A 24,832-nucleotide genomic window follows, 5' to 3' on the forward strand; every position below is an offset into this window, starting at 1 on the left:
TTTCCTGATATTTTTCTGACAATATTCAAATGACCTCTTGCAAACAAATAATTATACAAATCTCACTGTAATGCTATTAAAACAGCATGTTATTCATTTTAATTTTATTAAGTCTAGAAAATGTTCTGAAAATGACTACACAGCAAGCTTTCAAGTTAACTAATGAAAGCACTTCAATTAGTGATCGCTTTATTTATCTTGTATAAGCATCTTATTAAGCGCCTGATTAAAAGTGTAGCACCATGTCTAAATATGCAGGTTCTAGCTCCAATGTGTTTAAACGTAAATGAAAAGTTTCTAAATTAAATAGATAGCATGACGGTAAACAGAGGGAAAATAAACTTAAGTGCATATCCAACGTGCCATCGTTGAAAGGTTTAGGTACATTTCTTAATGTTGCCAAACAGGTTTTTTTAAGGCCATATAAAATATCTTTGACATGCTCGGTTTCTTCTGCCAATTTCCTGTGCCTGAACACTTAATTATTTAATTATTTGTTTATTTAGCAGACGCCTTTATCCAAGGTGACTTACAGAGACTAGGGTGTGTGAACTATGCATCAGCTGCAGAGTCACTTACAACTACGTCTCACCCGAAAGACGGAGCACAAGGAGGTTAAGTGACTTGCTCAGGGTCACACAATGAGTCAGTGGCTGAGGTGGGATTTGAACCGGGGACCTTCTGGTTACAAACCCTTTAACCATTGGACCACACAGCCAACTTACTGGTGGCCGCATTGCTATTTTTTCCTAAAAATACTTAGTTTATCATATGAATAATAAAGGAAATAGACATATGCTCTCTAGTTTTTTATTTATTTCTATAATAAAGCCAAACTGTTTCTCATTTTAAAACATACAGCAGCCCCTTTCACCTTCCCAAGGCTTTCTATAATAAAAAATGGAGACAAAAATCTGGTGTTTTGCAACATTAAAAAAAAAACATTCCCTTTCATGTTCAAATTACATGCTGCACAGTTCCCAGCTAAATCTAGCGAAATTAAAGCGATTTCCAATACTATTTATCCTAAAGCTATATGTAAAACTCTACTATTCCAGCATAGGTTGTGAAGGCGTTATTTTGCTCCACTGAATTAACTATAAAGCAGAGGATGTTAAAACTTAAAATTATACACTTTTCACGTGTGTATTTCAGGCAGAAACGGTACAAAAGTAGACATCGCTTTTTTCTTTTTTCTTTTGTATCCCTGCCATTGTAGTTTCTTCACAATAGTGGCAAGTGACACATTTTCATAAAGTAATAGCGTTACTGTTTTTTTTTTTTAAAGCTGTGCACAGAAGTGAAAACTGTCAAATTTAACTTAAATAAACTTCAAGAAATAAATGTGGAAAAAGGGGTGTTGCACAAAGAAAGAAATGCAGCATTTTAGTTTTCGTTTATTACTCTCCTCATAACAGAAAATAGGATCATAACAAAACAACAACGTTGATCACTGTACATAACATTTACCTTGCTAGTTTGGCCAGTGTCTGGAAAGTGTGAAGCATTTTCGAGTGATGTGCATTACCTCTATCTGTATCCCCCAATTCTGACTCACATGCCAAATCTGAAGCATCATTTTGTTGATGTTGTGTTAATACCACACATCACTCGCCATTTTAAACACAGACATGGATTTTTGTCTTCAAATTAATGTGCAGCAATGTTTGTAAGAATATTCAGATAGTTTCTCTGCACTAAAGAAAATAATATTATTTGTAACGCATGCCAAAATGAAATCTCATCAGAATGAAAGCTGGCCAATCAGCTGACTTGTTCCTGCCTGATTAGGTAGCCAAAAAAAAAAAAAAAAACCCTGCTTGTTAGGGGACACAAATACCCTGTAGATAGCGGTGACATTAATCTTGCGTATCAGCAATTTCAGATTTTGTACTGAAGGACAGCTGACGCTCAACGGGTCTCAACGGGTTCAAAAGGAAGGGCCGGATTCAGCCCGCGGGCTGCCAATTGAGGAAGCCTGCTTTACAGTGTTACTAAACATATATACACGTCTTGCTGTATTTCATACACCACAATATAACAATGCTGCTTCTCCTGATAACCCAGCGACACTGACTGGATTCATGTTATTTCTGCTTGTCTCCCTCTGAAGTCCACTATGTGAAACTGAAATACAATTTTGTGGAACCTGTTAATGGCAAATTTGTCTCTTCTTATTATGTAAACCTGCCTTTTCTAGGGACCATCTGGATTACCAGGGCCTTCAGGAGAAGCAGGCCCTGAAGGAAAGGGGCTGCCTGGTTCCAAGGTGAACTATGCTGAGATTTATGTTTTGATTTATGACATTTTTAAAACGTTTATTGAAGGTTTTATTTATTTATTTTTTATTTGAAGTCTGAAGTCACGTCAGCATTTATTTTTATTTACTTTTTTGAGAGCCCCCTCAGCAAAGGACAAGCTTTCTTATAAAAAGAGGTTATTGCAGCGGAAAACAAATCCAGAATAAGCTCTGAGGCACAGATCTACTATGTTTTTGATGGCACCAAATCTTGAGCAGAATCATTTACAGTATAAATGACCAGTTAAAATAAACCTGCAAACTGTACTGCAGGTTAATGCCTCAGTTCCATTATCAGTAGTTGACTACATAGTTGATATACTGGCCCAGTGTCAACTCATACCTTCAGTTGGTGTTTAATATTCCCGTGTTGTTGTTTCAGGGAGACCGAGGTTTACCGGGCTTTCCAGGACCAGCTGGCCTCCTTGGAATTGGAGCCGTCGGACCCAAGGTTTGAAACAATTGAGATGATCAGAGTTACTTCTTGCTGTTAACAATGGGGGATTATAGGTTTTCTAATGATGTATATTGTAGAGTTGTTGTGCTTTCTGCATGCATTATACATAAAGATTTGAGAGCATTATCCTACGGTTAGTACCCATATTGGTCACAGAAAAGACCATTTGCATGAAGCATTGAGGGGCAAGGATGAACTAGCTTTCATTTTACAGCTTTAGATTTCCTGTTAAAATTCTGGTGTGCTAATTCTTCTTTTCTTATTCAGGGATCTGTTGGTCAGGCTGGTCCACCAGGGTCCCCAGGTTTACCTGGAGAGGGTATCCAAGGACCCAAGGTAACAACCGTTAACTCAAACCATTCAGAGCTGTTCTAATGAAAAACTTCAGTGTGAATGTGTTACTCTGCTTATTGATTTACTATTACGCATTCCAGTAAAGGCATCATATATGTGAAAATGAACCATTCTGTTTTCCATTATTGAAAAGTTGAAAAACAAACAACGATAAACAAACTGAAAAACAGAAAACTTACCAGTTTGTTTTTCTTTTTCAAAAAATGAACAACAAACTTGGATTTAACTTCAGCCTCCCGTGTACTTGTGTGTTTGCTACAGATAACTTTAGATCCAATTTATATTATTATTATTATTATTATTATTATTATTATTATTATACACATATCCAGTTGCACTTTTAATCTGACTGGACTTGCCTGTGATTTCACTAGAATCCTAGTTGATTTACGTCCGATTTCACTCCTAGTTGATTTACGTCCGAGGTCCGATATGACTTATGTCTGACAGTTATTGGTCCGACCCGGACGAGTTGACTGGTACCCCTGATCTTGCCCTAAAGCGAAATATTAAACGTAATAGTGCAAAAACAAATTGAAAGCTTTTTTTCTTATCCAAGTAATACAATAGGGGCATAGCATACGTACCTGACAGTGCTTTGATCATCTGACCTGAAGGCTGGGGTTCCATCCACAGTTTCCACCTCTGTGATATTGAGGAAGGTGACATATTTCTCAGATGTTCCTTTCCTTACAAAAAAGATTATGTTTTTATCTGTTTGAAAAGTTTGCCACAGTATTTTTGTCTCTGGACTTTACAATGCTTGCCTATGCTTTAAGATGCTTTCACTGTGTTTTAATACAGTTCACTATGCTCTTCCGGTCGGAAACGTATAAGGGGTGTGTTCTTGTTTTTGGTTCATAGGGAGAGCCAGGATTTCAGGGAGTGCCTGGGCCAAGGGGCCCACCAGGTGAAGGCTTCCCAGGAGAGAAGGTGTGTTTTAAATATTGGGAGACCTGAACACTTATGGGGTTTACAGTATCGTAAGGTGTCTGTAAAGAGGTTGTACTGTATCATTTTCCGGGTGATTATAAAGCACTTGGTCCATTGCCTTATTTATCCCTTTATGTTTAACTGTGGTTTAAAAGTTACTTAATGACTATGTCTTATGATTTTATCATATACACAGTGCTACCGACTTCATGGTCACGTCTCCCTTGTAATTCGATTCTAAAATAAAGATTTAACAAAATACCATAACCAACAATAAGATGCTAATGTGACTCAATACATAAGGACTGAAAAGAGAAACTTGGATTGGAGTGAAGTTTTAAATTGGGTGCAGGTTATCTTATTTCTAAGCACCATACAGACACATTCAGGACTTTTTTTTGACAGATTTGCTTGTTTAAAATGGCAGGGTGACCGTGGATTTTCAGGAGATCGAGGGAGGCAGGGTGACAAAGGAGAATTTGGAGAACCTGGGCCAACTGGAACACCAGTAAGTTAGTATATATTGCAGAAAGATATTAGTATAATAAAGGAAATAATAATTAAGTCTGTAAAACTTGTTGCAGGGGATGCCTGGACAGAAAGGAGAACTTGGCCTTACTGTAAGTACGGTTTACGAATCATTGTAATCAGACCAAAAGAATAGCTGTGGTAAAATTGTTTTAAATAAACACATTCAATGAAAGATGTTGCCAGTATATTTCAATTGAATTTCCATCCTGTTCCTTTTTAATTTAGAGAGAAGAAGTCATCAAAATAATAAGAGAAATCTGTGGTAAGATGATTGTATTTTACATTCATACTAAATCTCTTGCATATTGTAGTTTCTTGCATATTGTAGTTTCATCATTTTTTTATAAATAAAGGGATGCCAGGATATTTACTAATTAAGGACAAAATAGGCAATAAATGCCCCACCACAGCCATTCTGCATTCATCTTTGCCTATAGTTGTACTGAATGACTGTAAAAATAAAAAATGGAAAAGTGGAACTACTTTTTATATTTAGTAGGGTTGTCTCCATCCATTTTAGAGCCCTGCGCACCCTCAGTACTATTTAGTGATGTCAATAAGAGAACGAGTCAAATAAGAGGGTTTGAGGACAGCAGTTGAGTTAGAAACAAGCCTTATTTTTCTGTAAGTCAATTGTTTGTAGGACAATATATATAGATATATTTTCTGGAACCTGAATGTTTTTTTATATATTTTTTTTCACTTTGTAGGTTGTGGTGTAAAATGTAGAGAAAGTCCTCTTGAACTGTTGTTTGTGATTGACAGTTCAGAAAGCGTTGGACCAGAAAACTTTGATGTTGTCAAAGACTTTGTCAGCGCCCTGATAGACAGAGTTTCTGTGAGTCGAGAAGGTACACGTATTGGCGTTGTGCTGTACAGCCACATTAATGTTGTTGTGGTCACCCTCCAGCAGCACTCAAACCAAGACGACGTGAAGGCAGCGGTTCGCTCAATGACATATCTCGGGGAAGGCACCTACACAGGCAGCGCCATACAGAAAGCTAACCAGATCTTCCAGGCCTCCAGGCCAGGGGTTAGGAAAGTGGCAATCGTTATAACAGATGGACAGGCAGACAAGCGTGACTCTGTGAAACTGGAGGCAGTGGTGAGGGAAGCCCATTCAGCTAGCATTGAAATGTTTGTTATTGGAGTAGTGAACAGGAGTGACCCCTTTTATCTCGACTTCAAGAACGAAATGAATATGATTGCCTCGGATCCAGATGAGGAGCATATTTATCTAATTGATGACTTTATGACACTTCCAGGTACGTTTAAAATGTATCTTATAAGTAGATAAACACCCTTGAAGATCCTTCATAATTTAACATTTCATGATTTAACGTACTTGAATACTCGGAGAGCAGTAATTTTGAGTATTCGAGTATACATACAACCAAATAATATATGTTAAACACTGAATACAGTATTTGTTTTATTTAGTTTTTATCTAAATACATTAACATTTTTTGCCCATTTACAGATATTGTATTACAGTAAGTTATACACCAAATATCATTTAAGAACAACATTGTTGATTTAAACTGATCTCCTACCAAGCTGATTGATTTAGCTGACAGCTACCATGCCTGCAACATTTTAGATTGACAGGATCGAAGTTGGAAATAATTGCCAAACCCCTTTCTCTTTAAAGAAACTGTTGCATGAAGGCGGAATTTGTCAACTGTTCTGAAATAGATTACATTATTCTCAAATAAAGTATAATGACATTTGTGGAATAATGAAACAGTAAATAAAGTATGTGAGTAGTGATTTTTGTTGCTATTACTCAAATAACGCAGTGCTAATTATTGAAAGTAACAAGAGGAAGAAGAAAGACATTCATTAAAACTATCTTAGGGATTTCTGTTTCCAGAAAGCTGTTTCCAGAAATCATGCTTTTCTACAGCATGATTGAAGCTATCCTTAGTGATTAATCATGTCTAACTCTTGATTCTACAGCATGATTGAAGCTATCCTTAGTGATTAGTCATGTCTAACTCTTGATTCCTGTACATAACTTGCAGAACTTGAGAGCAAACTACTCAGCAGAATCTGTGAAAGTGAAGATGGCGCCCTATTTAGTCCAGTGCTTAACTCTATATTGCCACCTGGTATTGCCACCACCTCAGACCTTGTCAAAGAGAAACTGGAAAGATCAGACACACCTTTTGTCAACAGAGATTACAGTACGCTGTCTAGAGAGGTAAATAAATCAAGATAATCTATACATGCATGGCAGCTTAAACCGAATACAAAAATGTTTGGCCAATGTGTTGTTGTTATTTGGAACTGGAGATTTTCAACACATATTGATGGGACATTTTTTAGGTTGTATGAAAAAGATGTAGAAAATTTTTTGTATTTAAAGGCAAACAAAAACTATTTGTTGCCATTGATGGAAAAATGATTTGCCTTTTCAGTTTTCAATCAAATCAAAATTGTGAATGTGTTATTGACTTTATAAAGATTTGGTTTGTTAAACCAAGAACCTGATAATCAATTGCAGTGAGAAAAAAATATAAAATATCTTGTAGTCAATGTCAGCTTCTAAACAAGACCTGTATGCTCCATTGAAGTGATTCTTACCGACACTCTATTAAATAAAGTACTAAACAAAAGTGCTGCTTACGCAGTGGCCCCACTGCCGCTATGCCGGTCAGCTCGGGTCTCCGTCCTTCGCATCGCTGTGCACTATACACTGGGGTGGCCAAGGTTCCCCTATCACCCTTGGGTACGTAACCATATTTTTTAATAAAATGGTTTATTTAAGGCTGGCTGTCTTCCTCAGCCGTGCTTGCCTGATTTTATTCTTCTTGCTTCTACCACTGGCGTTCCTGCCTGGTGTTTGTGTACGCTCGCCTCCTCAGATAGCGAGTATCAGTATCACATTTCAAGGCAGAGGGAAGCTGCACAGTTTGCACACTTTTTACATATCTGCCCTTACTCTGGTCCCATCGCAGTCGGATATTCGACGGATTACTGGACATAATAATGCATATAAATATTAAAAACATTAAACAGTGTCTGAAGATAGATATGTTTTATCCCTTTAAAAAAAATTGTTTTGGTTTGGTGTAAATACTTACTGACCTTTTTAATTGTTTTCAGCTCTTAAACAGTTGCAGATTTCAAGTTAGCTATAACATTTTATAAGTAACTTGAACTCTGCAACTGTTTAAGAGCTGAAAACAATTAAAAAGGTCTAATTAAGATAATTATTAGTTCAATTAAGGGTTTAGTTAAGTGACCAAGAGCTCAGTTGGAATAAAAACCAGCAGGTGCAGGGGGTCCCCAGGACTGGGTTTGAGAACCCCTGCCCGAGGTGAAAGTATATCAGAAGTTTGTATACGTCCTTCTTTATGTATGAGTTTGAAACTTATAGCTATGTATGACTGGAGACAGCAATTATTTATTTATTTTCACAGCCAGGCCCACCAGGTGAATCAGACACTCCATCAGGACCCCAGGGGACCAGGATTGGTATAGCAAATGACAGAATTGCTCCGTTATCAAACAGAACTTCCATCTCCCCTGTAGCAGGTCCATTGGTGCCTACAAGAAAACCATTTGCACCCGTGACTGAACACCAACCAACACTTCCACGAGCCTCACCAACCCAGGAAACCTTTTTTTCAGGTAATCGGATCAGCTCAGGCCACAACTTTCCAAGAACAGGTGTGCCTCTGGAAAGAAGACTGTCACTCAGTATTTTCCAAACGTTTGTACACATTCAACTTTAAATGTGTTCAATGTTAACATTTTCACTCTCCTGCAAAAAAAGGAACTCAAGGGTCACAGGAAACAAACAAAAACTACAGTTTTTTTTTTTTTTTTTTAAATGAACTGGCTTAAATTCTGCTTATAGATGTTTTTTTGTTTTGTTTTGTTTTTTTTACTTTCAGATCTAAGATGTGAAGAGACTTTGGAACCAGGAACATGCAGGGAGTATGCTGTTAAATGGTACTATGACTCCACAGCAAATGCATGTGCCCAATTCTGGTATGGAGGGTGTAATGGTAATAGGAACCGTTTTGATACAGAGGATGATTGTAAAGACTATTGTGTTAGAGCAAAAAAGGTAGGTATTTTGTGGTAGAAGCTCTTGAGGCATGTTATTGTATTTTATACCATGTGACTGCTATGATATTTTAACGTTAGTAATCCCAGATTTAGTAGGGTGTGTCATTGTCATGTTTATAGGAATGCAATTTAAAAAGGTTGTTAGAATTCTGTGGTATTTTAAGTAGTTAGAAGTTATTTTGGTGACATCATGATCATATGTGGTGGAAGAAAATGGCTTCCAAGAAAATATTTTAACTCCAAAATGTAAGGTAAATAATGCCGATAAGGTCTCCCAAAACATGCTTCTCTGTCAATGGCAGTAAAATCAAAACAATAAGACACATAACAGTTTAAATAATTAATTAAACAGATTAATTCATTAAAGACATTCTCCTGAACAAAAGTGTATGTAGCACAGCACATTCTATTATATGATGTCATAATAAACATTCATCTTTTTTATTACAAAGTTAAAATCCTTACGTTTTAAAAAAAATAAAGCATATTTACTAAACTGTACGCTTCAGTTAACTCTAGAAACTTACCCAAGGGTGTTCTTGAAGTAGCAATACACTTGGAGCAACAATCAAACATCATTTTCAACTGTGCCTGAAAATAAAATTGGGTTTTGGAGTTCTGTGCCAGTGAGAAGCAATTACAGCCCGATCGACTAATGAGGTAAAAAAATAAAAATAAAACAAGACAAAAGTGAAAAAAAGATGCGTTTCATTAGCCCAAAGTGAACTAAAAGGTTCTCTTTGTCTACAGTTAAAAGCGAGTACGTTTTTTTTTTTTTTTACAAACCTCTTAATACTTGATTGCTGATGTATTACCGTATTTCTTCGAATTGAAGACACCCTCGAATTTAAGACACAGCTCAAATTTCCCACCCTCAATTTGAGGAAAAAACAAAACATCAAATAAGGATGCATTTACAAAGATACAACCTCAATTACGCACATAAGAAAACAACGTATGGAGGTTGTATGCTGTCATACAGCGCATGACAGTCATTTCCAGTCGTGATTACTCACACCTGTTTTTCTCCCTTTTTGTGAACTGTGGTATTGCTTGGCATGTTGAAAAATATGTATGTACAGCATTTCTGATATGCTCAAGCTGATACTGTTTGTTAGAACGGAGCCTAATAATGAAACGCTAAAATTGTTAAAGCTTATCTTCGATGATTTCAGATCATTGCTGTTTGTGTACTCGGGCAGTCACATCTTTTGTTTTTGAGAGAGACCCTCGAGTTTTCAGTGGCAAATAAATTTTTGTTGCGTGTTCTTTTTCTTCTTTTTTTAACAATTATTTTGTATTAATTTTCTCCCAATTTTTGGAATGTCCAATTATTATTCAACCTTGCTCACCGCTGCAACCCCCGAACTAACTCGGGAGAGACGAAGACGAGCAATCGCGTCCTCCGAAACGAGTGCCGTCAGCCGTCCACTTTTTTTCACTCTGCAAGCCCACCGTGCAGCCACATCCAGAACTTAGTGTCGGAGGACCACGCAGTTCTGAATTGCGTACAGGCCCTCCTGCAGGCGCCTGGCCAGTCACAGGGGTCGCTAGTGCGTGGTGAGCCAAGGACTCCCCAGCCATCTAGCCCGTACCCCGCCAATTGTGCGACGCCCCCTGGGAACTCCCATCCATGGTCAGCAGTGGCACAGCTTGGATTCGAACCGGCGATTTCCAAGCAATGGGGCGCATCCTGCACTCCGGTGGAGTGCCTTTACCGGATGCGCCACTTGGGAGCCCCCATTCTTTTTCTTTTGAAGAAATAGTGGGAGATTTAAAATTAACATGAAATTATGAAAATAGACATTTCACGTTACTCATAAAACGTTAAGTCTCCAAAATTGGTTAATCTGACTAAATCCAATATACTAAACTAAAGTAATAGAAAAACTATAATATGCCTTTAGGTCAATTATGGGGCAGTTGGGTTTTCACAAATATTTTTCCCCACATTACCCTTGGTCCTGAACGGGAAATAAGTATTTGTTTCTGTCATGAGTTTGTTATCGTTCCTCAGTAAACAAAATAACAGCTACTGTTATTAAATCCTGTAAGAAAACAAGGCCTAGGTGTCAGTCGCTATCCAGCCTTTTCCAACTGTGCTGAGTTTAACATTATAAGGAACTCACGTAACCCAAACTCCCACCCTAGCCCACAATAGATACATTCTCCATCCCCCAAACTCTGCTTCCACATTTCTCAGATATGAGAAAGAGAATTGTTAAAAGTACCAGATGTTACAATCCCAACCTTGAAATACAATACAGACAATTCTCTTCCAACTTCGTGATTGATTAAATAATAGTATTATCTTTTATATGGTAATATTTCTTTTTTTTTTTTCACAGAAATAAAATCTGAGCCTGGCACATGTCATCAGAATGCAAGAAAATGAAGAATTGCTTTTTAAAATAAATCACTGTATACATGTACACACATAATAATTTAACATCCATCGTGAAGCCTAATTAAGGTTCAATTACAAAATGCTTGTTGTTTTCCTGCTTAATGGTGCTATTCAATCAAACCAGACACATGAGTAGACTCTGTACATTCCAAGAGTCCTTCTATTAATTTTAAATACAAACATATTTCACCTGTTTTATTTAATGTTGTCATAGAACAGGGACATAACACAGGTGCTGTGTTTTTGTTTGAATGCTCCATTAGGAAGAATACGTTTTTTTAATGCATAATCCAGTTTCTTAAAAAAGAATTGCATTAATGCAGTAACATAGTTTTACTTGCTGGTAATTTACCCATAAAAATGTTGGTGTACTCAGGGTTGAAACTGGCTTTAAAAAAAAAAAAAATGAAGTTCTACTGCTGATATATAATTGAATGATGTAAGTATAGACCTATTTCTTCTCCTTAAGGAGAACACATTTGTTTAAGAGAAAACATCAAATAATATAATTTGGAAATTAATTTTTGGCAAACTGAACACACATAGAGTAGAAAAATAAGGCACAGGATAGATTGTTACTAACAAAATAATTTCCCTGCCATGCATACTCATTCACTAATTACTATGGGTGTGCCTCCAAGTGTCACATTCACGTGACAAATCAATTGCATTTGCTAGTTTTGCAACATATTTTCATTGTCAGGTTATGGCCTCAGTATAGCAGTACAGCAGTAACAATGCCAGCACCTATGATGAGAGAAGAAATAGCTTCCCAGCAGTTTAAAACACAGAAAATGGAAGTTAATTGCCATTGTTTTGAAATTAGCACATTAATGAATGGATTTATTTAATACCTGTCGACAAATACTTACTCGGGTAGTTACTCAGAAAGTCACAGCGCAGCACACCCGTGCTAATTAGGTCTCAACATTGTATTTTTGAATAAAGTCTTATGTTTTAGCAAACATGTATTTTTGCTGTAAAACATGATATCTGGTGCTACACTACAGTTAAATAAACTTGTATATATATATATACATATGATATTGTAAGGTTCATTTTTACTTCTTAAAAATAAGTCAGTCTTCTTCAGGTAATCTTCAATCAAAACAGTTTAATTCAGGAACAAAGCAAATCCAAAAGACATTACAGAACAAACAAAGCTGCAGATCAAAACCTGCAGGACTCAAATGTTGGTTGTCAGTAAGGAATGCAGATACATACAGGCATTGATATATTTCTGGAACAATATAGGTGTGGCTGTCTTGCTTGAGAAAAAGACTGATCCTTTGAAATAGGAGTTGCACCATTGTGTGGTGGGCAACATTGTGTGGTGGGCAACATGTCTGGCAATATGCTAATTGGAGATAACACAATCAAAGATGGGTACTTCAGGACAAGCAATCACCATCTCTTCGAGACAATGACTGTAAGATCACCTGTGCACCTCCCAGAAACCACATTATGCCAGTTCATACAACCCCCAAAATACAGTCTGGCTACATGACTGCAAAGAATAGTCTATAATAATTCAAACAGTATAACCTGAAAAAAATATCCGTACAAGAGCCTTAATGATTTCTCACTTCTCTGCTAATTATAGGGGTACATAAAATTAGTACAATTTATATAAAACCTTAAAACATTACAATATGGTAGCAGTAGATCAGTGCCACAATGATGAATATGAAACACAAGAAGATCATAGATTAGTAAAGGGGAATATTAGTGAACACATGAGCAGAAATGAAAATAGATACGTTACTCAGATTGCTGCATAGTCTTCTTTGTTCAAGACTGAATAGATTCAATTCTTTTAGCCTGAATCTATGCCTTCTAAACCCTGGAATATTTCTGGTCGCTCTTTCTAGAGCAGCAATATCGTTTTTGTAGCGAGGTGACCAGAACTGAACACAATACTCAAGATGAGGTCTTACTAAAGCATTGTAAAGTTTTACATTACTTCCCTTGATTTAAATTCAACACTTTTCACAATATATCGACAATATATATATAGGACAAACCCATTCTGTGTGTGAGGTGCCTGGGCATTGAGCACACCTCTGCTGCCTTGGCAGACAGGTCGTCCTGCTCCTTTTGTGCTGGGTCCAAGGAGAGCACCCTACAAAAAAGACTGGCACTTTTCTCGGACGAGAACCCTGCAGCCAGCCTAGGAGAGCCTACGTTGGCCTCGGGGATCCCAGACCTCCCCTCCCTACCCTTCAAGCCCTGCACAAAGTATTCCTTCTGTGCAGGCTTCACAGCGCCACCACAATCGCTCTAGATCTCCCTCGAGCATACCCCAGCTACACCAGTGGTTGCTACAGAGGTTGAGCAACAGTACGTAGTCATGAGCGAGGAGGAACAGGATGCACAGCTTCCTGGGATGAGGAGTCCTTCTTGCAAATGGAGACTCAGGACCCAGACCTGACTCAGGTAACGGCCCCCAGATCACAGAAGCCCACCTGAAAAAGGCTTACGCAGCCGCAGCGCAGGGGAAACGCTTTGCAAACACAGGAGGCCTCTTGACGGCCTACCTGGACGGCATGCTGCGCTCTGTTACCCTTCCCGAGCCGCTAGCTTCAGAGCTATTTATTACAAATATCGGGGTTCCAAGGGCAAGCCCTGGGCAGAAGATTTCTCCCTGTGCTCTGCATCAAACATGTCCTTGTCTGCACGGACAACGTGTCAGTGGTTGCGTACGTGAACCACCAGGGAGGCGAAAGGCACCCTTTGGCACCCAGAACCGGGCAGACTCCAGCTTTGGATCTGGCCCCAGAATGGGACTGTCTGTCCGCCCTAGGGCTCTCAGATGCAGTAGTTAGTACTAAAATGGGCAGTTTGTGAAAAATGTGGCCATTAGCTCAAAGGACATCATTTTACAGCATGGACAGACAACAACCCTCTGACATATATTCTGACCAAACCCAAACTGGATGCTTGTGAGCAGAGGTGGGTTGCTAAACTGGTTGCGTACGACTTTTGATCTGTGTGGGGCATAGCCTCATTAATGAGCTCTATGCCTTTTTGCTGGAGGAAGCCGATGGAGTCAGAAAAGGTAATGGTACAAGATGGTTTCAGGATCACAAACAACTGGGCAGCAGTGTGGAGTAGTGGTTAGGGCTCTGGACTCTTGACCAGAGGGTCATGGGTTCAATTCCAGGTGGGGGACACTGCTGCTGTACCCTTGAGCAAGGTACTTTACCTAGATTGCTCCGGTAAAAACCCAACTGTATAAATGGGTAATTGTAAGTTGCCCTAGATAAGGGCGTCTGCTAAGAAATAAATAATACTAATAAAAACTGTCAGGCTATGACAAGTCAGTCAGAACCCTTAAGTAAAGGTTCCTTGACATCAGAGAAAGTGTCAGTGGTGTTAGAGGCTCATTGTTCAGGTGGTCTTAACCGCACAATGGCTACAGGCCCAGTAAGACCACAGTTGGGACACTGTCCTTTGCCAATCCTACATCCAAGTCAGCTACAAGGTGCACATGACCAAGACAATACCATTAGAAGAGCAATGTATTTTGTTCAGAGGCATAGGAGACCATCAAGACGAGAACGAGGCAGAGAAACTGCAAATGTAATTTGACTGCTATAGAGTAAAGAGGGATCATTGGCTTGGAAAGAAGCTGTTCCTGTTTGTTGTGCTGGACCCTATGAAACAAGATGTGCTGAATGGCATACATGATTTAGCGGGACATCAGGGACAATCGTGCACACTTTCTTTAGCACGACAACGATTCTTTTGGACTGGTATGGAGCGGGACATAACTATGTGAAGAATCGCCATCGGTGTGTAGTTGGCAAAATACCAGAACCAGAAGCACGAGCTCCTCTTGAGAACATAAGAACAACTGCTCCTATGAAATTGATCTGCATTGACCTTTGGACTGCAGAGGTGAGCGATAAGAAGGTGATGGACATTCTTGTTGTCACAGACCACTTCACGAAAATGACCCATGCGTTTCCGTGTCAGAATCAATCTGAAGAGCAAGTTGCTCGCCGCCTGTGGGATGACTTTTTCTGCATCTATGGATTTCCACAGCGGATTCATTCTGATCAAGGGGTCAACTTTGAGAGTAAATTGATTACCAATCTTTTGGAAATGGCGGGAGTGCAAAAGTCTCACACTACGCCATGCCATCCTATGGGGAATGGTGTAACAGAACGGTTTAACAGAACTCTTGGAAACATGATCGAAGAATTGCCTCCAAAGTCCAAGGCAAAGTGGCCTCGCATGTTGCAGATGTTAACCTTCTCTTATAATTGCACAGTGCACAAAACAATGGGCTTCCCACCATTCTATTTAATGTTTGGGAGAATCCCACGCCTTCCCATTGATGTCATATTCCAAAATGTCCGTACAGATGAAAACGTTGTTGAACATTTTGAATTCATATCCAACCTGAAACAAGACCTGTTGGAAAGCAGCCAAAATTGCCCAGAAACACAGTCTTGGAGAGGAAGAGCGTCACGCACGACTGTACAACCGCAAGGTGAAGAGTTCTCCTCTGGAAGTAGGAGATCTGGTGTTGCTTGCGAACAGAGAAGAACGTGGAAAGAGGAAAATTGCAGATAAATGGGATTCTGTGCCTTATGAAGTAATGTCTATAAAACCCCAAATTCATGTTTACAGAATTAGAGACCCTAAGACTGTTGAGAGAAGATAGTGGTGGAAGAGACTTGGATCTACAGGTGTTCAGACTTCTGATGAGGAGCACAATTCTTTGATTCCTGGGGCTCCCGAGTGGTGCATCCAGTAAAGGCGCTCCGCGTGGAGTGCTGGATGTGCCCTATAGCCTGGAGATCGCATGTTCCAGCCGCCGTTTCCCGAGTCAGCGGGCGGGGGTTGCGAACGGTGAGCCGAGGATACAGATAATAATTGGGCATACTAAATTGGGGAGAAAACCGGGGTAAAAAATTGGCAACGACTAAATTTATAAAAAAATAAAATAAAAGAAATACTTTTTTTTTTTTTAACATTTACATATTATTTCTGTTTCTTCATAAAAAAAATAATAATGTTTTCTGGGGTGAGTAAAAAATACATTAACTTGGATTCATGTACTAGGGGATACTCTTAAATTAATTCACGATCCAGTTTATGGTAAACTGTGCATGCATGACTTAGAAACTTGTCTGTCAGCTAAGCAGAATATCCCAAAAACTGGGTTGAATTCGAAAATGCAAAGCAGACCAGAATTGGGGACATTATCTAAAAAACAGAACGTCCCAGAATTTGGGACGTTATCTGAAAACCAAAGCAGCCCAGAATTTGGGATGTAAATGAAAATGGGCAGTCTATATGTAAAACTGAGATTACATTAGAGATAAACTAATATATCCAGTGTGGAGTAGTGGTTAGGGCTCTGGACTCTTGACCGGAGGGTCATGGGTTCAGTCCCAGGTGGGGAACACTGCTGCTGTACCCTTGAGCAAGGTACTTTACCTAGATTGCTCTAGTAAAAACCCAACTGTATAAATGGGTAATTGTATGTAAAAAATAATGTGTAAAAAATAATGTAATTGTATGTAAAAATAATGTGATATCTTGTAACAATTGTAAGTCGCCCTGGATAAGGGCGTCTGCTAAGAAATAAATAATAATAATAATCCTGTAACAGAACTGTAATAGCGTGGAAGATATATATGTGATATTAAAATAAATCGTGCAAACAATTATAGATATATGCTATTTGAAAGAAAAAAGTGCATCACCACAGAAAGCCAATTCTTACATTCGTACATAACATGATAACTCATATAAAGAAAGTCTTTTTAATTTAATTTATTTTACTCTTCTGTTTGGTTAAAGCTCTCTTTATCCCTCAGTGTAGACTTCAAATAAATCTTTGATAATAGATATTCTGCAAACTTGAAAAATTAAGACATACTTGGAAAAAGTTTAAATGGCAAGGTTTAATTAATTATTGAAAACTGCTCAATCCTGGAGGTGGAGCCTAACCTGGCAAACAGAGGGCACAAGGCGAGATCACACCCAGGATGGGACAACTGTAAATGTTATAACCATTACTAATACAAAATAATTATTTTTGGAAACATATGGAAGTATTTTATAATAAAAAGGTCAGTAAAAATAAAAATATAGATAGCAATAAAAGACTTGTAAATGTAATTATAGATATTGTGAAGTCATACAAACAAACAATGTAAATATTAGTGCATAATAACATTAAAATAGATTGTTATTCTACCGAGCAATATTAAGTCATTCATTCATTTCCTTTATCCGTTTGTCCTGGTGAGAGTCGTGGCAACCAAACAATATTGATTTACATAAATTAATATTGTTTCATGTTCTACAAAATAAAATCATCAAAAAGACTTTTTTTTTTACTTCCATGGTGACCCTGAAAGTGTTTTGTTTTGGTTTTTTTCCCCTTGCAAAAGTACACTCCACATGATACAGAGTCCCTCTGTTTTGGATGAGAAACAGTCAAACAGGATCATCTTGACATTACCACACCTTTCTCTCTCATGAAGGCTCTACAAAATAAATATTGCATAAAATAAATACAAATGTAAAATAAGACAATTTGGTTAAAACAATTGTCTGTCAGCTACAATTGTTTGACAGTTGTAGCTTTGTAGGTTTGACATGTACATTCTTAGAAACACCAAAATGTAGAATTTTAAGAAACGGAATACATTTCATTTGTCATGTATATTTTAAATGCAACTTATCTATAATTTTAAAATTCTGATTTAATAAGGACTTACCTATTAAATATACAGTTCTTATTAAACTGTTTACAATGATCAATGACGCTACAAACATAATACAACATCACAACCACAAATCTGACCATCTTCTGGCACCTCCTCAAGACACACCTGTTCAGATAGCACCTGTAAATCATCTTCCTTCTGGAATGCTCCTTATTAACTGTATGGTAATTGTGCTGGTTTTTACAAAACAAACTAAAACATTCAACAATTCACAGACAATTCACCACCTTCAAAATAATAATAATATAAATATATTCATATAGTTGTACATATATAAATACCTCATTGTTGAATTCTCTTCCCTGGTCTGTCAGAATTCTCTTTGGAGCTCCAAATTGATAAAAAAAACATTTTCACAATGCATCCAGCAACCTCTGAAGCTGACTTGCTCTTTAGGGGGAAGGCTTCAGTCAATTTTGTGTAGTAGTCTACAACTATATTCATGGCCTCTTTCTGTTTTTGAAAGCTTGCCAATGAGGTCCATACCGACTAACTCCCATGGTTCGGTTACCTGAAATAAATCCAATCAACTGTTAATAAGGGCGTCTGCTAATAAATTATATATATATATATATATATATATATATATATATATATATATATATATATATATATAACCAGCAAAAGTCTATACAACAAAACTTATACTTTGATAAATGGACATGTCTCAAAATGAATTATGAAAACCATACATACCACTATTGGGGGTGTATGTTGTTGGTGCCTTTATTTTTACACTCTTCTTTTGACACTAGGGACATTCAGAGATCTACAATTAAACTGAAAACACACATTTTCATCATGGTTTGTGGAATGTAATCTATGTGAAAGGTGTGTAAATGTATGGACTGCTACCTTGTGAGATGAAGTTTATGTAACATGACTGAATAATCCTGTAAAACACCTGTAAGGCATCAACCAATAACAATATACTGATATGGGCATGGTGGAGATCCCTATGAGTTTGTTTAATAGCATTTTATAAGGGTCAACAACATGAAATTAAACATTACATTAATATTTGCTCAAAAGTAAATGACAATGAACACAATACTACCGAGAGAAAATAAACACTTGCCCATGTTTTAATGTCATTGCACATTCCAGGCCAGTAACCAGTGATTTCAGAAAATTTGGACTTTTTGGCTTTTTTTTTTTCAATGCAGTGTCTAGTGTTTGGTCCCAAAATGTTTTACTACCCCTAGAGTACGTGGAACTGAAGTTGCCAAGCTCCCACCAAATTTGTGTTGCTATGGCAACAAGATAAACATTGTGGTCCCTCAAGAAATATCAATTTGGTCACGCAAAAACATTTTTAAAAAATGTAAATACAAATTATTATTCAAACCATTTTTATAGTGCTTGTGAAGACTACCATCTGATCTTGTTAATGTTGCAAAAAAATATTATATTTTTTTCTATTTTCTGCCTAGAAATGTACACAATTAAGTGGAAACAAGTACAATACATTGGTGTTTTTGTTTGATTTTACAATAATATATTTTAAGATATTTTTTTTAAAACTATGCTACTGATGATCTTTAGTATTGTGGATAAACATAACATTGAACAATTTAAAAAAATGTTGAGCAGTTTTATTTTTATTTTGCAATTTAATCTTGTGGCAATACCGTGACCAAGATGACAAGAATAAGAATTATAAGACTAGTGACTAGTATTCTTTGAAATTGTTTAATGATTTTTAAATAAACAATATAGAATTAAAAACATGAAAGTATTTATTTATCAAATAGAATACTTTTAAAATGTAACAGTACGAACAAGTGCAATATTTAAACAAGAAAAAAATAAAACATTATCAAGTGCAATATGTCAACAAGAAATATAAAACACTGATATTTTATCAAAATCAAAACTGTTAACAATAACTACACAATGCAAAGAATTTAACTTTTATTTAAAATTAACATTAAAATATTATAAGGTAATAACTTTCATAATGTAATAAAACTGATTAATGTGGGCTCCCAAGTGGCGCATCCAGTAAAGGCGCTCCTTGTGGAGTGCAGGATGTGCCCTATAGTCTGGACGTCGCGAGTTCGAGTCAAGGCTATTACTTTGTCGACCGAGGATGAGAGCTTCCAGGGGGCAGCACTCAATTGGCCGAGCGCCGCCCAGGGGTGGAGGAAGGGAGGATTAGGTCGGCCAAGTTGACATTTTTGCTTGACATTATATTTTCAGAATTAAAATGCATTTATTTCTAATTTGACATTTATTTTTATGTTTTGATTATTTGTTATTTAAAAAGATACAACTGTTTATTATCAGGGAGGCTGAATTGCTTTACAACAGAAATATTTTTGTTGGTGAGATTTTGAAATTTTGGGACTTTAGCTTGGGACACTCTTATTTTAACCATGTTACTGACTTAAGTGTAAATTTCTATAAATTACAATTGTATATTTTTTTTAAACTATTATTGATAATTTGTAGTAAATTTGTAGTAAAAAAAATACTTAAATGCGGAGGACAGCAAAAGTCCCGATTTTCTGAAATCACTGTAGCATCTAATTGAAAAGTTTTTAAAACTCCACAATGGGCACCAAATAGAGCTGTACTGTGGAGACGGCTGTAACACTCCTTTTCCCATCAAGCTTATCGTTCTTTATGTAGAACAGCTCATCTCCTGCAAATCGATAATTAAAATAAGCAGTTTTAGGTTTAGGCTGGATAGTAAATGGGAAAAAAATATGCGTATGCATAATAATACAATGCAAGCAGCAAGACAGCGATTTTTCAAGTCAACCTTAAACATGTGCTTGAAAATTAGCCATATATGTAAAGCTATATACGTAGGTTAATATAGTGGATGTTCTGATACTTCTCACTGTATTAAATATTATTGTAGTGGCGCAGCTTTCTTAAAAAATACAAACACAGTTGTCTATGTGAAGCAATGAGTCTGACACGAATAAAAACATATCCAGGTGATTCTTCGTTTGACTGTTTACTTGAAAAATAAAAGCAGTACAAAGCAATATAATTTACACGGTCAAAAACTGTGTTGCTCCATAGACTCCTTCTTGCCTACTGCCTAAGCAGTGACGTCACTGGCACTGTAAATGTGAAAAGTTCCCCAGGGGTCTGAAGCAAACTGTATGCGGTATTTTGCCCCTGTACATTTTTTGCCTTTAAACGGTAATATGTAATACAAAAAACAGTCATTCAGAAGACGCTAGAAGTCCACACACACAATAAAACACACCTACACGAACATTGTTTTGACCCATAGTTAGTATTATTATTTAATTAATTAGCGACTTACAAAAATTAAACCAACTATAAAAATAATACATTAAAAATATACGGAGAGAAATGGCAGATGAAAAGACACAGCAGACATAAAAGCAAAGGAAGAATTATAAACAGAGAAGCAGAGAACACTTGCAATATGATGTTGTTATTGTTTGAATGATAATTGAAAACAAAACAAAAACCGTTCGCACTGCGCTGTTTACAGCAGCTAACGTTAGCAATGGTCTGCCGAAGATGCTGGGCAGTTTATGAAGACTACAGAAATGATTCATTAAATATAGGTAGGGCTTCTGTTTTTCTGTTTTTATTAATTTCGTTGCGTTGCTTATTTTTAACTATTTTAGTTTTATGTAAATCACTTTTTTCCAGGGTTTTCGCTTTACTGTATGAAATAGTTGTTTTCGGTTACTTTCCAAAATACTTGGTCGTTTTTTTTCTGTCACGATATGTACAGGCCTAGTAACTCGACAGTACTTCCACCCTTAAATTGCGTTTGTACCTTCTTTTGTTTGTCGTCTTCCATAGCGAAATCCTTATGGTCAAGCGATTTTTTTTTTACATTTCAATTTGCAATTCAGTTTTAAATTCTCCCCATCTAACTGTAATGCCGGTGCAATAGCTGAGTGATCACCGCACACTTACTTAAGACAATACTTTAAGTTTATCAATAAGACTCTTGATGTTCAGTTCGAAAACGGTTCGCTCTTTTTGAACGACTCAGTACGGTGAATCATGGGAATCAAAATGAAACGATTCAGAAACGCTGCTGTAGTCCGGCTGGTTCGTTGTCTATGTCAACTCGTTGGGAGTTATGAAACTGAACCGTATGTGCCATGTTGTCGTGTGCAGAGGGTTAAGGGTTTTTCTTCAAATAATTTGTATGTTTACCAGAAAGTTCATATATTGCAGTAAATTTAAGTATATTAGACACCTTACTGTCAAGGTCATAACAAAAAAATAATAATAATAATAAGTTCAATCACTTCAAACCGAAAACTGAGTTTTGCCACTTTCTAGTGCAGTGCTCCAAATATAATCCATTAAGGGAAGCCCTCTTCCCAAAAATAGAAAACCTCTGCAAACAATTCCCAGACCTGCCAGAACATGAAAAACTCCCCAAGGAAACAAGCTGCATTAAAGAAGCAGCCCAATTCACAAGCACCTGTCACAGCCTGAGGGACAGTGAGGGACACCGAGGCTCCTCACACAGGGAGGAGGAGGGAGGAAAAGAAGAAATAAATAAATAAATAAATAAATGTTATAGAATGATATATATATATATATATATATATATATATATATATATATATATATATATATATATATATATATATTAGCTCAAAGAGCCAGCTGCCCAACGTTTCGATATGTTGTACATATCTTTCTCAAGGGAGCCTGTGTTTGAATCAAAACATTGGAGGTATTTATAGGTTTTTGACGACATGACAACTATTTGTTATTGTTTACATTCAAATCCATGATTTATTCTTACATGATGTAATGGTGTTCTACATATTGTGACATCATTTTTACTTCTATCTTTGAATCTGTATTGATTCTAATTAACACTACTTTATATAAACTTATATTTTTATTATATCATGCAATGCTGGCTCTGAGGATCAGTCTAGATTTGGCCTCCCCATCGCATCAACATGCACAACTTTTGAATGAATTTTGTTTATTTATTTATTTAAATGTTATATATTTATTGAAGTTAATTAGTTCATTCTTTTCTGTTGAGTCCCACTGGCGTAATTGTGTTCAGTCTATTTATCCATTTACCTTCTTTTATTCTTCTATATGTCGCATTGTCTAATTTGAGCTGTTCTAATACTACAAACTTTACGTCATTTATGTCATGTCCCTGACTGGTGAAGTGCTGTACTATTGGTGCATTGATTTTTTTATTTCTAATTAATGAAAGGTGGTTCTGTTATATAAAGTAGTTCCAGTCTCTCCAACATATTTGATTTCATCACATTTTTCACAGGCTATTCCATAAACGACATTGCTATTTTTACAGTAGGTATTCGTTTTTAGTGGATATGTGGTGTTCTTATGTTTATTATATTTTTACTTTTGTCTATGTATTTACACACTTTACATCTACTGGTGCACATGTTCGTAGAACCTATTTGTTTTGAATTCTCTGTCTTAGTCATGTTTAATTCTCTATTTTGCATTTTATTATTTACTTTAACCTGGTTTATTTTTACTGTTTTAGATTTTTTTATATATATATATATATATATATATATATATATATATATATATATATATATTAGCTCAAAGAGCCAGCTGCCCATATATATATATATCATTATTGTTGTTGTTGTGATTTGTTTTAAGTATACTGTGTTGTTTTTGTTTTATTTACATATGTTTTTAAATGTTCATTGTAAAGATGGAATTTACCCATCATCGCTTTGGCAATACTTGTAATAATCAGTCATGCCAATAAAGCACTTGAAATTGAATTGAGAGAGAGAGAGAGAGAGAGAGAGAGAGAGAGAGAGAGAGAGAGAGAGAGAGAGAGAGAGAATCTGACATGTCGTGTGACTATTGTGATTGTTGCGTTTTTCCATCCTGGTGGTGACTGAAATTACATTTTAATGCCTATAATGGGTGTGTTGCTAATCAGTATAATCGATGGCTGCATTGTGCTTTGGCAACATTTAACTTCTCCTAGCATTGTTGTATGGCAGGGAGGGATGAATCTGTCAACTCAAATAGAGCCTTTCACTTACAACCCTGTATAAAGAAGACGTAAGTAATTCAATTGACTTATTATTTATTTATTTATAATAAAATAAATAAATCTGTTTTTGTAAGGTTGCAGACTATTAAATTGACTGCAGTTGTGTGTTGGCTAAACAATGATAATAGCTCATACTCTTATGTTTTCTCCAGGATTCTTACTAAAATGTAATATTGTTTGTCAAACTATATTTCATTTTATGTTTAAGAGCCCAGACAACCAACTATAGATTCTAGCTAACTATTTCCCATTAGTGATATGCAGTTCATGAACGAGTCATTCTTTTCTGTTCAAATAAACCTTCATAACCAAGTGATTCGGTCTACATTGACTGGTTTCGTTTCATTGAATCAGTGAATGAAATGAACGTATCTTTTCAATCGACTCACCAAACTGAACTAAATCAAATGAATTGAGTCAGTAAAAAGAATCAAACTGCTCACCACTAAGACCGGTACTAAACTAGGGACGTCATGGCTGCTCGGTAGCCAATTAGAAGTGAGGATATTTCAGAGGGCTTGGTACAATGATAAAAATCGAAACTCCCACTGAAGAAAGCATTTTGTTCAACAGCCTTTAATACAAGCCTAACAGTTTCTAATTTTATAGTTTGGGGTGAAAAGGGTGAATATCTTCATGAGTAAATCCATTAAATGATTCAGCTGTATCAAATTAGAATTGTCATGTTTCAAAAACCCACCATACCAGTTTTGGTAAGAATAGGATGATAAAGGGTACATTTAGAGCTTTCTTGTAATTTCCATAATTTTCATGTTTTCCATGCATAGTTTTATTGTTTAGACCGATTTTTACAAAACCTGTACTACAGTGGTGCAGTACAACAGAGCTAATCTTGATCTGGAGAAAGTTAGCTTTAAAATGATACCTGTTGTAGCCGTGTGGCCAATGGATCCATTAAATTTCTTAGATAAACCCCTTTCCTATAGGTACCGAAACTGACTCTGTGTTACTGAATAAGAAC

The 24,832-nt window shown here is 36.6% G+C and overlaps 1 protein-coding gene across 4 annotated transcripts in view; it reads left to right on the forward strand.

The window, feature by feature from the left end:
• Positions 1-12,098, forward strand: part of LOC117399663 (collagen alpha-1(XXVIII) chain-like) — a 60,586-nt gene extending 48,488 nt beyond the window's left edge. For all 4 annotated transcript variants that reach the window (XM_059022002.1, XM_059022004.1, XM_059022003.1 and 1 more), the window contains 12 exons: positions 2,201-2,269; positions 2,682-2,750; positions 3,024-3,092; positions 3,975-4,043; positions 4,471-4,551; positions 4,628-4,663; positions 4,800-4,836; positions 5,285-5,839; positions 6,599-6,777; positions 8,000-8,210; positions 8,477-8,652; positions 11,003-12,098. In XM_059022002.1, coding sequence (XP_058877985.1) covers positions 2,201-2,269; positions 2,682-2,750; positions 3,024-3,092; positions 3,975-4,043; positions 4,471-4,551; positions 4,628-4,663; positions 4,800-4,836; positions 5,285-5,839; positions 6,599-6,777; positions 8,000-8,210; positions 8,477-8,652; positions 11,003-11,008 — 1,557 coding nt within the window. In that variant the 3' untranslated portion in view covers positions 11,009-12,098. The remainder of the gene's footprint in view (positions 1-2,200; positions 2,270-2,681; positions 2,751-3,023; positions 3,093-3,974; positions 4,044-4,470; positions 4,552-4,627; positions 4,664-4,799; positions 4,837-5,284; positions 5,840-6,598; positions 6,778-7,999; positions 8,211-8,476; positions 8,653-11,002) is intronic.
• Positions 12,099-24,832: the final 12,734 nt, after the last annotated feature.

The sequence above is a fragment of the Acipenser ruthenus genome, chromosome 4 (genome assembly GCF_902713425.1).
Source record: "Acipenser ruthenus chromosome 4, fAciRut3.2 maternal haplotype, whole genome shotgun sequence".
Classification (NCBI taxonomy): domain Eukaryota; kingdom Metazoa; phylum Chordata; class Actinopteri; order Acipenseriformes; family Acipenseridae; genus Acipenser; species Acipenser ruthenus.